At 40.7% G+C, this 14980-nt stretch overlaps 1 protein-coding gene across 5 annotated transcripts in view; it reads right to left on the reverse strand.

The window, feature by feature from the left end:
* The window catches only part of LOC122872163 (interleukin-1 receptor accessory protein-like 1), a 293532-nt gene that overhangs the window by 11202 nt on the left and 267350 nt on the right, over positions 1–14980 (reverse strand). For 3 of the 5 annotated variants that reach the window (XM_044188022.1, XM_044188020.1, XM_044188024.1), the window contains exons 8-9: positions 9095–9240; positions 5090–5236 (exon numbers count right to left, since the gene is read on the reverse strand). In XM_044188022.1, coding sequence (XP_044043957.1) covers positions 5090–5236; positions 9095–9240 — 293 coding nt within the window. The remainder of the gene's footprint in view (positions 1–5089; positions 5237–9094; positions 9241–14980) is intronic. The other 2 variants (XM_044188023.1, XM_044188021.1) reach the window with 1 other exon arrangement.

Raw genomic sequence — 14980 nt, forward strand, 5'->3', positions numbered from 1 at the left:
TTGCATCTTGAGGAGTCACTCCTTACAGGAGACTGGTGAGGTGTATCTGAGGGTGCAACACACCTCCGAGACCACATCCAGCACTCCTCCGTCCCACACGCCAACTGCAAGGGGGGCCCACACTTAGATTGTGAACTCTTGAACTCACGGTGGAGAGCGCCAAGAGACTTGGAGGCGTAATCTCTGGGATATCGCTGGGCTCCATTACATTTAATGGAAAGTAGATTGGAACGTAACACACATACTTAACTCTGAAGTTAAAAAAGCACATGGGATGGACTGCTAATAAGTAGCTGAGCACTTAAAAAAAACATAGGTCTACCATTTTGCTTTCCATAATTTAATTTAGCCAGAAGAATATGGCTTTGCGTCAGACAGTAGAGAGCAGACTGCCTTTGAGATACAGTGAGTGAATTTTGTTTGTTTGAGCATTTGGATTTGGTGCTTTGCTACTCGTTTCCACTCATTGAAATAAATGGGGTACAGTAAATATTAGAAACATCTTCCAGTACAACACAATACAGTTCAACAGCACCACAAACTACAGTCGCCAAAATGACCATAAACAACTCTCATTATAACATTATAAACTTCACAATGGTAGGGCTGTTGAATTACACTGCATTCGTTTTAGCTAGTTGTAACTAATAAACTGAGTGTATATAGGGCTGCACCTGATGATTATTTCCATTATCAATTAATTCTTGGGTCAATAGAATGTCAGAAAAATGTGAGGTAACGCTTCCTGGTCTGTATTTTCCGAATCATGTCCAAGAAGTTTCCTAGAAAGAAATGTATGTAATTTGGTACTTATTATAGGGAAAATAGAGGCAATGTCAAATCGGTACATTGTGCGTGTACTCTGTGTTTGACAGGAGATCAAGGTGACGAGTGTCATTATATATTAGATTATCCTGGTTTTCACCATGAGAGAAACAGATTAAATAATACTATACAAGTAGTCTAAGCACTGTTAAATTTGAAAAAGCACTCAGCACTAAGAATATAGAGTTAACCAATCTTTCTGGGGCTGAATAATAATGGCTACCTTTAAGTTACTGAATATTTACCAAAGTGTGATTGTTAGCTCATTTGTATATTCGTTTGTTTATTTATTTGCTTATAATTTTTTTCTTTATTGCATTGTATTTGCCCATTACAGGACAACAAGTGTTTCTGTCCACTTACTTTATTTTGGTGACTTTTGTTTTTTTTTTTTTACATGTAACTATTCCTATACTGTATACTCCTTGAGGGGTCATCGTGGAATAAAGAAAGTAGTAAGTTCAATTAACTAATTCCAAATAAATGCTCTGTAACTAGGAGAGTCAGCAGATCACCTGGATATACAAAAATGTAACATTTGTCTCAGCAAATATGGAGATTACAGTTTCCAGCAATAAATAAATGATGAGGGCTTAAATGGAGTATTTCTCTAGAATTAGTCACAAAGTTCAAGATAACTTCTAACTTCTAACTAGGAAATTAGCATTTCCAAATACCCATCATGATTTCTCAGTGCCCAAGGTGATTCCTTCAAATGTCTTGTTTTCCAAAACCCAAAAGGTATTAAATTTATAGTTATAATTGACAGTGAAAAGAAGCAACTCACATTTGAAAAGCTGGAGGCAATGAATGTTTGGCATTAATGCTTAATAAATGACCTAAACGACTTAAAGATCAATCAATTAATCGACTAAGCATTTGAGCACTAGATATTTTCATATTTTGAAAATAAATACATTTAAAATCTATATATTTATCTGTGATGATCAATGTTTCACCCACACAGAATCTATTTAGTGTAAACTCCATTTGTCTTCTTCCTTTTATTACATCTGACAATATCACTTTGGAAAAACAAGACGCCACTTGACCTTCTGATTACAAATGAGCTATTTTGCGATGTTTACCTTTGCATTTTAAATATGCAAATGAAACGGGATGCATTACAGCCGCTGTGCGTGCGAGATGTGAAAACTATTAATGCTCGGTATCGCCAAACTATACTGAACACAGACAGAGCCTCATAATTCCACACTGCGCTGACAACACTGACATTCGTATTTATGGCAGAGTGTTGATGAGTTCCCACCTCCTCGACAAGCTTGCTCGGCTGTTGTCATCATGAAGCCTATTATTGATTCTACTGACACCCACACAATGTGACAACTGAGTGGTCTTTAACTAAATTGTGCCGCTGACAAATAGCTGACAGTCCGTCCTATTGTTACGTAAAGCTTACAATTTTACATCTGGCAGAAGAGGGAGGCAGGCATTCAATTAGTTCTTTGAGTGGTCACAATGAAACACGAGCACTTTCTTGGCAGTGTGTGCAGATTTATGTTGGGGGGAAAAAACTCTCTGTGCATCCGAGACACTGGCTTAAGGGCTTTATTAATGAAAAATGCGTGTGTGCAACTATATCTTACATGCAGCTACTTCTGCCTGTCAGTGCAGTGGTTACCATAGAGATGGGATCTCTGTTAACTACCTCCTGCCAATGCTTAGTGACTCTGGTCTCCACTCAACTGGCAACCATTTCCAGTTTGGTTGCCTTATCCTTTGCTATTCACCTACAGTATGCTGTCATGACTTGCGAGGTGCAGGTGCGAGTGTGTGCACGCTGGCAATTGTGTGCGCGGCAAAGGTGGCAGTGAAGTGATCTAATCGACCGCGGCGTGGAGGAAAGTATCAGGGGTCTCCTGAGAGCTCTGGAGGCAGCGTGCTGTGTCTTATCGAACCTGATCCCCGTATACTGGAGAACAAATTGAAAATCTGTTTCTCTCTCCAAGCACTCACTCCGGTGGAACAATTAAAGGATACAATTGCCGTTTGGCATTAAGTTCAAGGCCCGACATTTTTTTCTTCCCCTTTTTCAACCAACTGCCTCTGGGTCATCCATTACGGCAAAGCTCCGCCTTCCAGGGCCGGAAGCCCAACACAGCCAGAGGTAATGACTTTCATTGAAATGTATGATGTAGCAGCCATCACAGTTGGGAGAGCTGGGAGAGTACGAGGAGAAGAGCGGGGCACAGAATACTTTTTACCTTTTAACGCCCATAACTCTCTCGCTGTCTCTCTTTCCATTACGTACAGTCCCTCAGCCTCTCCGAACTAATCTCATTCCTCCTGAATTCACTGCTGCGCTGGTACTTCAGAGACTCATTACAGAGGAATCAAATTAAAACTTGCTCCTTGTCTCAGTTTGATGCATTCTCAAACCAAGACTCATCCACCAAGCCCAATCAGAGGGTTTTTTTTCTTTTACTATTGCTGATGGGGCCTCAGAGTTAATGTTTTTGTCTGGCACAGGGACTGTGTTTTGATTTGCTTTACAGAGAGTGTTCAGAAGAATATATTATCCTTTCACTCCTGCACTTGCTCATGTGCAGTTTGCATGCAGACACATCAACAGCAGACACATACATTTGCAAAATCACAAACCAACCCCCCTTAGCTTTTCCCTCAACAATTCTTCAGAATTCTGTTTATCAGTAATTTCTGATTTTTGGAGCATTTCAGAGGTTATTTTTTGATGGAGTGTTATCCACGTTTGCCTCAACTTGTCTACTTTAGTAAGTAAAAGAAAACCTACATTTCCTTTATCAACAACTCAAGATAATGTGGCTAAAGGTACTCAGTTTAGCAGGGTACAGAGATCAATAGCAAGAGCAACACTGGTGCAATAACTTTCCCTTTCAACAAAAACTAAATTGCACCACATGGGCAGTGTTTTGACCAAAACTACCATCAAAAATGCAGCCTCTTTATAATTCTACTGTTTACAATTGTCACAATAGAGAATTGTAAATAAATAATTGTCGGCGTGAAAGCTTTCCAGAGTTGTAAAATTGTGTATTGTGTAAGTATTTTAAACTGCTGTGCGTCTGATAAGCTTTCAAAGTCATGGATGTATTATTCAAACAGGACTTCCATAGAGCCTCCTCATCCTTTCACTGGTACCTGTGGCAAGATGCTCACAATCATTTAAAACTGGTAGCTTGTTTGGGAGCAATAAGCAGAACCAAGGCATATGTAAACAGCAAAGTCAGTGTCACTGTGTACAATGGCCCTGTCCTTATTCACTCCCAACACTGCTGTGGTGTAACAAAACGGGGTTAGACCAGATTGAACGAGTGTGTCTTCTGCAAATGGTCGGTATTGACAGCACTGTGGACAGTAATTGTACCGACAGTGGTCTTCAAATCTGCAGGTCTCTGTCTGAGGCTATTGTCACTGGAAAAGATTCTGTACTATAATGGATTTCCACCAGTATGATTGACACCAAAAACCCAGCGATAAACAACATAACAGTAACATATATTGTACAGAGAATATGGCGTATTTGTTGCCTGTTATCCGCTGGAATAATAAGAAACAACCAAATGTACCCTGAAATACAAAGCACATCACCGGAAGCTGCTGTATTCACAGTGTTTAAGGGATCAAGGCTGCGTTTTTCTTTTAAAGCTAAACTCTGCAACTTTGCCTGTCGGAGGCTCTGAAACGCAGCGAGAGGGGAACTGTTTGAAAACCTGAACTTTATTACCCAGAAGTCATGCATTGTGATGTCAGGAAACAGCACCCAGCATGAAGATTTTTACAAGGCTGGCTTGTGATTAGTTTTTTCAAGGATGCAAATGTGACAAGAAAAGGAACCACATCAAAAATCGGTGAGTCGTTTGCTGCTGTTTAGGAGACAGTTTACAGAATATTTTTCATTAAAATTTTTCTTCCAGTGGGTTGAGAAGATTCCCTGAAACTGACAACAAAATGTTTGAGTTAGGAACGATGGGAGGCTCTTTTTTGTGTCATTTCGACTGATAAAACAGGTGCATATTTACACAAAAATAGTGCCATATGCAACTTTAAGATATGAAAAATAGCCCAGGTGTTTTCTGAGTAAAAATAATTATACGTGCAGAGCAGCACTGATACTGCTCAGATTTGGGATTTGATTCCTACTGAGGACAGTAAGGATTGCTTTCATAGCAGTGGAAGGTGCTTCGAAATCATCCACTAAACAGAAAACACGGTGGTATCACAGATTATGGAAGATCATGTCTTGCACCTTATCTCATCTTACCTCCATCTATATCCTCACTGCCAAAGTGGTTCCTGTAGAAGAGCATGAGCTCGATCCTGTAGCACTTGTATAGCGTCACCAGGCAGATCAGCAGCAACAGGATGGCTCCCAGACCTCCGGCCAGCTCCACCGTGTACATCAGCTCTGCTAAACAGTGAGAGGGAGGGAGAGAAAGATTTGTTTAAGTGAAACTAAGAAAACAAGGACCAACTGCCAATCACATAAAGCATTCAGTATGAAAAAGGGCGTATACGAGCTGCGATTTGTCAAATGCTCCTGTGATTGTCCCTGTCCTTCTAGCACTCAGTAGTACTCCTTGTGATTTCCTGCCAATGCAGACAACATGGATGCTTCAAATTAGCCTCATTTGATGTCTCTCCACTTGTTAGGTGACCTGGAAATTGATAAGGTCAGCAATCAATCCCCTTATTTCTCTTGAAAGAGTCCGGGATCACCGCGACACCGAAGTTTTATACTGCCGTGGACAGACCTGTCTCCAGCCATCGATTATCCATGTATACTGTAGAATGTCAGATGTTTATTATTTATTATCTATTTCTAGTTTTTGTGTTTTGAAGATTTCAGCTAGCATATAAAATTCTCTTAAAATCATTCCATTTACTGGCACTTAAGTTTGGTTGAAAAGTATGAAAGATGACCCTTGAAGGGACCCTTATACTGTCACATTTATCATTTTAATGGGTTTTTTCTGGTCTTACTGCAGACATTTGATGCTGTGAGACTGTATTTCACATCACAATCTTCCTCTCCATCACATTTCTCTGCTCTTATGTACATTACAGTTGGCAGTTACACCCACAGGAGCCCGAACACCAGATTACACTTTGAGCAAAATCTAACCGCAGAACATCAATACATGTGAAATAATGCATGATGCAGTCATGATGGATGAGAAAAGTTGCACTAGCTATTGTTTGAAGATTCTATGTTGTGAAATGACTTTGCTGTAACTTCACATTTGTTTGAAAAAAGCTTTTGTGCATCTCCTGCAGCTGCATTGATTCAGTCTTTGTTTGTGTTACTTTTTCTTGCTTTTCCACTCCATATTTCCATGTTGCTTATATTCTCATTGTGGCTGGAGCGTATCCAGATGACAGATAACTCCAACCGGAATGAAAGTGCAACCACTTCTATACCTGCCACTTAATGCCTCCTGGCTTGATAGGCTAATTTAAAAAAAAAAAATCACATTGAGTCAACTGGTGCAACAATAGCATATGACAGATCAGACCGCCACACCTATGAAGATCGGTTACACATGTGTACGGCTGCAGAGAGGTGCGAGGCGACAAAAAGCGCCTGGCTGTTAGCTGAACCGCCTGTTCGTCGACAGATCGAAGCGGTCCACTCTCCCTGCCATCCGTCACCACTGTAGCCTGACGTGAACTCATGAAAAGCATCAGTGGAAGCTAAATCCAAGGAACTGCAGGACTTCACATATGATATTTCAATTTTACAGATTATTCTAAAATGTGTTACTTGCAGTGTTTTAAGAAAGGTCCACAAGACAAAAGTATTGAGGAGAAGTCAGACTAGTAGTGTTATTCAGGAGGATGAAAGGTGATATTTTACACTACAGGACAATGGACTCAACCATTAAGCTCCATGGTCTAGTAACTTGCCTTGAAAACTAAGTCATTTGCTTTGTCTTTTCATGATCTTGTCTCTTTTTCAAGGCTTTTTTTCTTTTTTACAGTGTTTTCTGTCGGATGTCACTCCATCTTCTGCAGTTCAACATTTCCTCTTGGCTATGCCTCACAAAATCTGGGTGGTCAGCCTTCATTGGCTGACTAATGGACAACAGTAAAAGGCTGGAATCACTGCAATGCGCACACACACACACACACACACACACACACAAACATGGACAGAGAGGACTCGCGTGCATCACCATCCATCACAGATGCACATTTAACCTCGTTGGAGTGCGCGATGCCCATTCCACTGCAGCGGCCATCAGGCTGACAGCTCCCATGATGAAGGATGATGTTCTGGGGAGCTAACGAGCATGGCCCGCGCCGCTTCATCACGCCTGTCTGAGCGACGACCTTCAGCCAAACTTACGGACGGATGACGGACGCGCACGTACGTAAACAAAAGAGCAAACAAACTCAGAGGAGATGGAACACATGTTTCTCCATAGAGCCTCTGACTTCCTCCTCTCAGTTTCTCTCCCCTCAGCCTGGGAATTCACCTGAATTATTTTGCTTTTCTGAGAGAGGTATTGCAGCTAACAAGCACTGCTAGAAGCGGGATCCAAGCAACTCCACTTCTACCCTCACTTCCTCTCCACCTCCGCTCTGCCCTCTCACCTCAGTGAACACTGCTTCTCGCCTCAGATATCTAGACAGTATAACGAGCCAGCTGCTCCTCAAACAGCAGAGATTACAGTGGAGGAGGCCAATTCTTCTCTGCCTGGCATCCATATTGTAGCAGCGCTGCAGTGGGACGGATTAAGACAAATTAGCTCCTGACGACTAGCAGGCTGGATTTGATGGAGCCACATGGCATCGGGCAATTCATCACCCTTTTCTCTCCCTCTATTTCTGTATCTCTATCTCTCTGATGTCTAGGGAGGGAGATGAAAAGAGAGATGAGGAAAAGGCAGAGCAGGGGTTGAATGGTAAAATAAAACAGGAGAGCAGCAGTGAGAATTGTGAAAGCTGAGTCTGCAGCTTCTCATGTTCACAAATCAAGAATCTTATCAAAAATCATATACAGTATAGGCAGCTGTCTTCTAGTTGATGCTGCTGCTGTTGTGAGAGAAAAAAATTATCTGAGGATAGGTTGCTGCCAAAAAAAAGTTGGTCAGGAGGACTTGGAGAATCACAACTTCTTGACAACAAGAAGTTGTACAAAAAGTGGAAATAAGGACGCATCTCCATAGTTAACTTTACATACAAGTGAAGACATATTCTGACTGATGCTGCGCGGAGAAGACTAAATTCATTTGAAGTGTCATGAGCTGTTTTCACAGCTTTAAGAGACAAGCGAGGAAAACTTTGACGCATTTTGAAAGGCAGTGTAAACACTGACTGGAATAGAACTGCACCACACCATGGATACAGCAAATAAAAACATGGGAACTGGTCGACTTCTCGCAGACCCGCAATCCTGCGAGCACCAGGCTAATCTTCTCCGGTTTATTATGAGATTCGACTGTGCAGCATAAACCCCTTTAATATAGCAAATGGAGGGGAACTGGGCTGCCATCAAAGCTGGATCCAAAGCTGCAAGCTTAAAAGAGAGGAAAAATATCTTACTATGTAAATGTATTCAACACTGACAACTTTAAGGATGCAGAGACCCCCCTAGCCTCACTAAAAAATAAAAAAATCTCACTTATATAACCACACTGGAAAGTGTGCATCTCTATTTAAAATCATCATGGAATCAACTTTTAAACAGTCATCCTCAGTGAGGCGAAATCAGAGGAAAAACTTGAAAATGTTTGCTTGAATAAAAAGACAAGGGGGTGGGGGAAAGGCAACAGTAGCCAGTGATGAAAGATGAGAAAATGTCTGAGTGAGAGTTCGACAATCAAAGGAGGATTTGTGTGTGTGTGTGATGGGGGAGGTCATCGCCTGACAGTCAAACAGCTTGTCTGGCATCATGACACCGAAGGCTGCCTCGCTCCAAAAGCGCTTTTTCTTTCTCTGCAAACTAATGCTTCCTCAGGCTGAGGTGGATGAATAGGTTCTCTACAATACAATTTCTCTCCCAGAGGTGAGAAACAACTGGTCAATTCCCAGAATCCTGCTAGTTGTTCTTTTTTGAACTTTTAAAATGCTGTGAGAGATTCACTCTAGTCAGAGCGAAGGCCTGTGGTATTAAATTGTGTTTTTCACCTCCAAAGCTGTAACATGTCATTATTAAATATTAAGGCATCTATATCCATCGGCTAGATTCCTGGTAGAACTGTACATGCTTTAAATAACTTTTTTTTTTTCATCTTACAAATGTATATGCTTCTTTGTGCCTCACCTTTCTTGGTGAGCTGGATGTTTGCCTGTCTCCGCCCGTTGCCGTTCTCCACGTAGCAGGAGTAGTTGCCCAGGTCGCTCTCCTCCAGCGAGTCGATGGTCAGAGAGATGGAAACTTCCTGCTCCCCCAGGTGCTCCCGGATTGTCCTGCAGGGGGCGGCAGAGAGCACAGAAAAAGAGATGCATGGATGTTGATGGCGGTTGATGCAAATGAAACACTAGCATTGGCAGCAGGGTTTGTATTAAATAAAGGCGAGGGGCGGGGTCTGGCTAAACAAGTACGTGAGTAGTATATGGTCATGAAATTAATGACCAGAAAGGTAGCTGATGAGGAGTCATCACTGAAGACCAGACACACCTTTATTACCTGTGGTTCACTCTCACCGCTCTCATCAACCCTTGTTTTCGGCCACAGCTGTTTTCAGTGAAAAAGCTCTAATAAACCCACTATACGCTACCTGCCCTGCACCATATATTTATTTATATTCATATATTTAGACATATTTTGCTCAGGAGTAGGTGGAGACCAAAACAGAACTTGGAAGGAGAATGAATGTTACATTTGTTACACTTACATTTGCCAAGTGGCCAGAAACACGACTCCAAATGAATGCTAATGCTCTGTGAAAACACAACATTTGACGTGTGTGTGTGAAATACTGCATACTACCACATCCAGCAGACACAGAGCAACATTATCATCCCATTAGAGATGTGTTTCTGTCCACCTTATGAGCGTAAGTCTAATATTCACTGTCCTTTTTGCTCCACCAACTTCTGAGGGAAACATCTAGCTCTGTAGCTGCTACACGTCTGCTACAAGTCTCCAACTTTGTCGAGTGCAGAGTCGGGTGATTCATGATTAATATAAAAATAATGATTGCTGCGGCTTTAATCATAATGCCATGATTAAAATCTGTGAAAACCAAAGGCTATTGTTTTCAAAAGACAAAAACTGTGAGTAAGCTAAAAAAAACAAATGGATGCTTAAAAGTGAAAAGAAAACATCAAAACTTGTTTTACTTCCTAATTTACCAGGTAAGTGATGAATGTGTGTGCCTGTTTGAATATAAGCAGCTCTAAGAGACAGTGTGCAAACTGGATAAATCAAAGGTGGAAATTGTCAGATTGTTCACTTTAGCTTTGGTCATTTTACCTGAGAAAGTGAAAGAGTACAGACTAATGGCCTGCTCATTTGTTTTAAGAAATACATGCAGAAAGTGTTTGCCTGGTATGACAAATTAGATACTGTGGGCTTTTGAAGCAAACCCACTCCGAAGCTGAAATATATGTTTTTGCTGTTTGCTTTGGACCCAGACAGACCTTTTGTGGTGATGTGGTGTTGATGAAAGGAGGATTCACTGTTGGAGCCAAAGACAAGTGTTGAACGGGAAGTTTCTGATGGTGGACAGGGACCATCAATTAATCAGGATGCAGGTATGCTTTGTGACTACAGATTTCAAATAACAATGTCGGATCACATTATTGAATCTGCACCAAAAAAATAAAAATAATTGAAAAAAAACTATGGAAAACAATAACTCTAGACTGCAGGCAGTCAAAAAGTCATAAGTAGAGAGGATTGACTCTTTAATAAAATATGGATTTTTCTGACAAAACAAGTTTGCCCCAAGGAAATTTGAGTTGTGTCTACAGTATGCATCCTAAAATCCATAAATCATGACCTTGGAATTACAAGCTTCCATCTGAGTGGAGTGCAATTCTTACAGACGTGACATTTTCTGGGTAAAACTACTATATGCTTTATACCTTTACACCTATCTTTGTCAAATCATAAATATGCAGATAGCTACATCAGACAGAACCTTAGTTTAAGTCTAATATCTATAATCTGCTGACATTTATAGCAGATTTGACTTTTCAGAGGTAACTTTTTTGTTCATCAGTAAAACAAAAGTACCTAACAAAGGTAGGAGGTGACAGTCCGTGACTGACAAGAAGCCACCATCATATGAGTCATGACAGCTTTCCCCCATGAAAAATACTCCTTTGTTGACTCGCTGAGGCTCTTGATGTCTATTGGTTGTGACATGTTGGTACGGGGATAATAGTGTGACTGTCATGATGCACTACAGCGCCGACGTATCACACAACATTTTGCCACGAGGGTTAGTGAGAGGGAAAAAAAAACCCTCTTTTGATGTTTTTGTTGCATAAAATTCAGCCATTTTCCAGAAATCTATACACTTTTACTATAATAACACATGCAAAAGACTAGAAGCCACTGCTTTGACTATTTGATCACAGTGACTGGACTAAAAGGCCACTATGACACTTTGATACTTGTTTTTCTTCACTGGAAACTTGGCAGGGTGTTGTGTTCATTTGCAAAAAGTGGATTGTAGCAGCCTCCCCTTCATTATCAGTGTCTTCGACATTTAAATAAGCGGGAAGAACAGGATCAAGCTGTAGCTAACTGGGTTCAATGAAAAACATTGACAACGCTAACAAGCTATCAGGAGGAGATGACAACCAAACCCTCAAAATGTCCAGAAATCCCTTTAACACTTTTGGACAACCTAATGAACGTGAAGTGATTCAGCTGATCTGATACCGAGGGAGTTTGTTTCAGTGTTGGAGCTAAAACTAACATTTGTAAGCAGGAGAAAGCAAGACTGAACTCTTAATGTGCTGATTGAAGAGGTGTGAATCAAGAACAACTCCTACGTTTGCTGTCAGCCTCCGAGATGAGAGGTAATTTCCAGAGTTTTAGTATTAACAAGAATCTACAGTCATGCTTGTGGCTCTCTGAGGCTGTACTTAGGCACAGCTGTGCTTTGAACTCACTGCTAAGATGCTCTCAATGATGCTAACATTGTGATGTTTAGCAGGTGTACTGTTTACCATGTTAGATTAATTCAATTCAATTTTATTTATATAGCGCCAATTCATAACAGAAGTTATCTCATTGCACTTTTCCTATAGAACAGATCTAGACAGCACTCTTTATAATATTAATTACAGAGACCCAACAAATCCCACCATGAGCAAGCATTTGGCGACAGTGGCAAGGAAAAACTTCCTTTAAGAGGCAGAAACCTCGGACAGAACCAGACTCGATGGTGGGCGGCCATCCGCCGCTGCCGTGTTAGGTTTTGAGAAAGAGAGAGAGATGGAGGGGGAGGAGGAGTCACAATGCAAATACCACCTAGAATTTTTTTTTTTTAGTAGAATAGCAATTGTAGTGTTAAAATTAATAAATTAGTAATAATAAGAATGACAGCTATAGGAAAAATAATGTCAGTATTAGTAACAGACCCAGGTTAATGTTTGCTAATTAGCACTAAAAGTGCAGCTGAGACTGATGGGAACAGTGTGGGATAAGTTACTTGCACAATACAAGCAATTACATATACAATGTGGCCGACTTAAGCTAAAGTGTGGCAAGCTTCTTGAAAGAAAGTAGGGATAAAGCAAAATGTAATCAAGGAGGGAAAATCATTTTACACAGGGAAGGAATTGCTTCTAACATGATAAAGCATTTTCTAAAGGATGTAAAAGGAACGCAGCCTTTTTGATGTTCCCAGTCGTAGTCACAATGCCTCAGAATCAGCTAATGCTAGAGTCCAACAAAAACAACTGTAAAACAAACTTGTATGTGCTAAGTAAAGACCCAGTCCTACTTATAAAGCCTGGTTAAAGCATTTGTAACAAACCCTCATAACAAGAGGAGAACATCAGGAAAATACTGATGGTTAAAAGAGCTGAATCTCTCCTGCTGGGTTGCTGTCCAAAAGTAGGAATGATATATGAGCAGATAATCTTTTTAAGGTTACAAAAATTGCAGCTATTTCAAAGGCCTGTTTAATGATGTATGGGGCTAATAGTGCGAAAAGGTACAAGTGCCACTTGGGCATTCATCTGCTGCCTGCCGCGGGGCATCTGAATATGAAAACTCATCTAATTCTTGCTGATCAATGAACGGACTAAACAAAGCAGATTGTGAAGTGCTAGGGAGATAAAGACAAACTACAATACAACCACCACTGCCATGGCAATATCTTACATTAGCTTTACAAAGTGCTGCCAATAATTGGTATCCCACACAAAATATCACACTCACAGTGAAATTTCTTTTATTGACCACGCACAATGAAGACCCATTAGAGGTAATCATTTTGTAGCTACATGGATTAGCTGCTTCATAAAAACAAATTATGAAGTAGTGCTTTTTAAGCTTGTCTTCTGCAGGAAGGTTAAGACTTGTGTGAGTATGTATATGAGAGGGAAACTAATTTAGCCTTTTCTCTTATTTCCTCTGAGCTTTTCTAACAATCATCCTTCTCCATTGTGCGGCCAGTCAGTCAGGCAGAGACACGGGGCTCCACAAGGTTGGGATATAGATCTATGCTAATGGATTTTAAAGAGGTGGCACCCATGTGTGACTGACTCAACATAGAGTTGACACACTGTAGGTGTTGGCAAAGAAAAAAATCAATCTTTGTTTACAAAAAGTCTCATATCCAACATACTTGTTAGTGAAAGTCACGCTGGAGAAAGTTCATGGAAAAGAGGAACCATGAAGCATGAACACAACCACACAAACATCTGGCAGGGGGTGTGCATAAAGGTTGAGGGCAGTGGTAAACTGGTGCTGTGTAGCTGGTTGGAGATGAAAGTGCACCAGGATCCTTGATGCTGTACACGGTGAGGAGGCAACACAATTACTCGCTGAGATGCTCAAGGAAACACACAGGCACACAACCACAATTTTTTTTGCCGTTTGAGTTTGTTTTGTGTCTTTACGTTTCATATGGTAAAACCACCAAAGATCCAATTTCACGGCAAATACTTTGGTGTGAAAGCTGTTTTCTAATTTGGGTATTATTCATTTCAAACATGGAACAAACATCTTACATTAGCCTGAAACCTTGTATTGGACATTAAGGCCTTCTTTGAACGTGCTTCTGCAGGATCATATAGGATCCTATCATCATCTCTAAGCATTGCGATCTATCTCTGGGCTGGCTGATATTATCTAGTACAATCTCTCCAAGCAGCCTCAAAGTGACACCTGAACTTTTGAACTGTACCATGTTGTCTCACTTAAAAAGGCAGACTAATACATTTATCTTCTGATCTTCTGTACCCTAAGGGGACTTATTGGGTATTGTGGACAGGGAGGACCCCAGAAAACATTGAAGGGAATATATCAGCATGGAAATGTATGACTAAGCCCTCAAGGAACTGGACAATTTTGTATTTAGGAAAGGATGTCTGGACTGCTGTGCTTACCCTGCTGCTCTTTGACCCTGACCCGCAAGAAAATGGATAAATGGAAAATGGGCATGCTGAGAATTCCCTGTGTTGCTCAAGGCTAAGGTCAGCTGGTATGTTGGAAAATTGTGTAGGAAAACAGGCAATACAGTGGAGTAAGAAAGACTAAAGGTAGTGGTTTCTTAACTTGAACCAAACAAGAATTTGATTTGAATATTAACGTCGCTTTTTAACGTCTGGTGAGGGATGTTAAATGTGCCATTTAACAGATTTTGTTTCAAATTAATAGTTGACTGAAAACAGGGGGAAACAGCTAGCCTGGCTCCGTCCAAAGGCAAAATATCTGCCTACTAGCACCTCTAAAGCTTACTAATTAACATCTTATACCATGTCTTTTTTTAATCCTTACAAAACCCAAAGAGTAAAAATAACACAACATGTTACCTTTGAACAGAGCTACTCTGGCTGTTTCCCCTGTTTCCAGCCTTTATGCCACACTAAGGTGACGAGCTGCTGCCTCCACCTTCATATTTACCGTACAGACAAGAGTGAGAGTGGTATTAATCTTCTCATCTAACTCTTTGCAAGAAAGGGAATAAGCAAATTTCACAAAATGTCAAACTATTCCTTTAATGCTCACCAACGGACA

Source organism: Siniperca chuatsi, linkage group LG24 (assembly GCF_020085105.1).
Source record: "Siniperca chuatsi isolate FFG_IHB_CAS linkage group LG24, ASM2008510v1, whole genome shotgun sequence".
Taxonomy (NCBI): Eukaryota; Metazoa; Chordata; class Actinopteri; order Centrarchiformes; family Sinipercidae; genus Siniperca; species Siniperca chuatsi.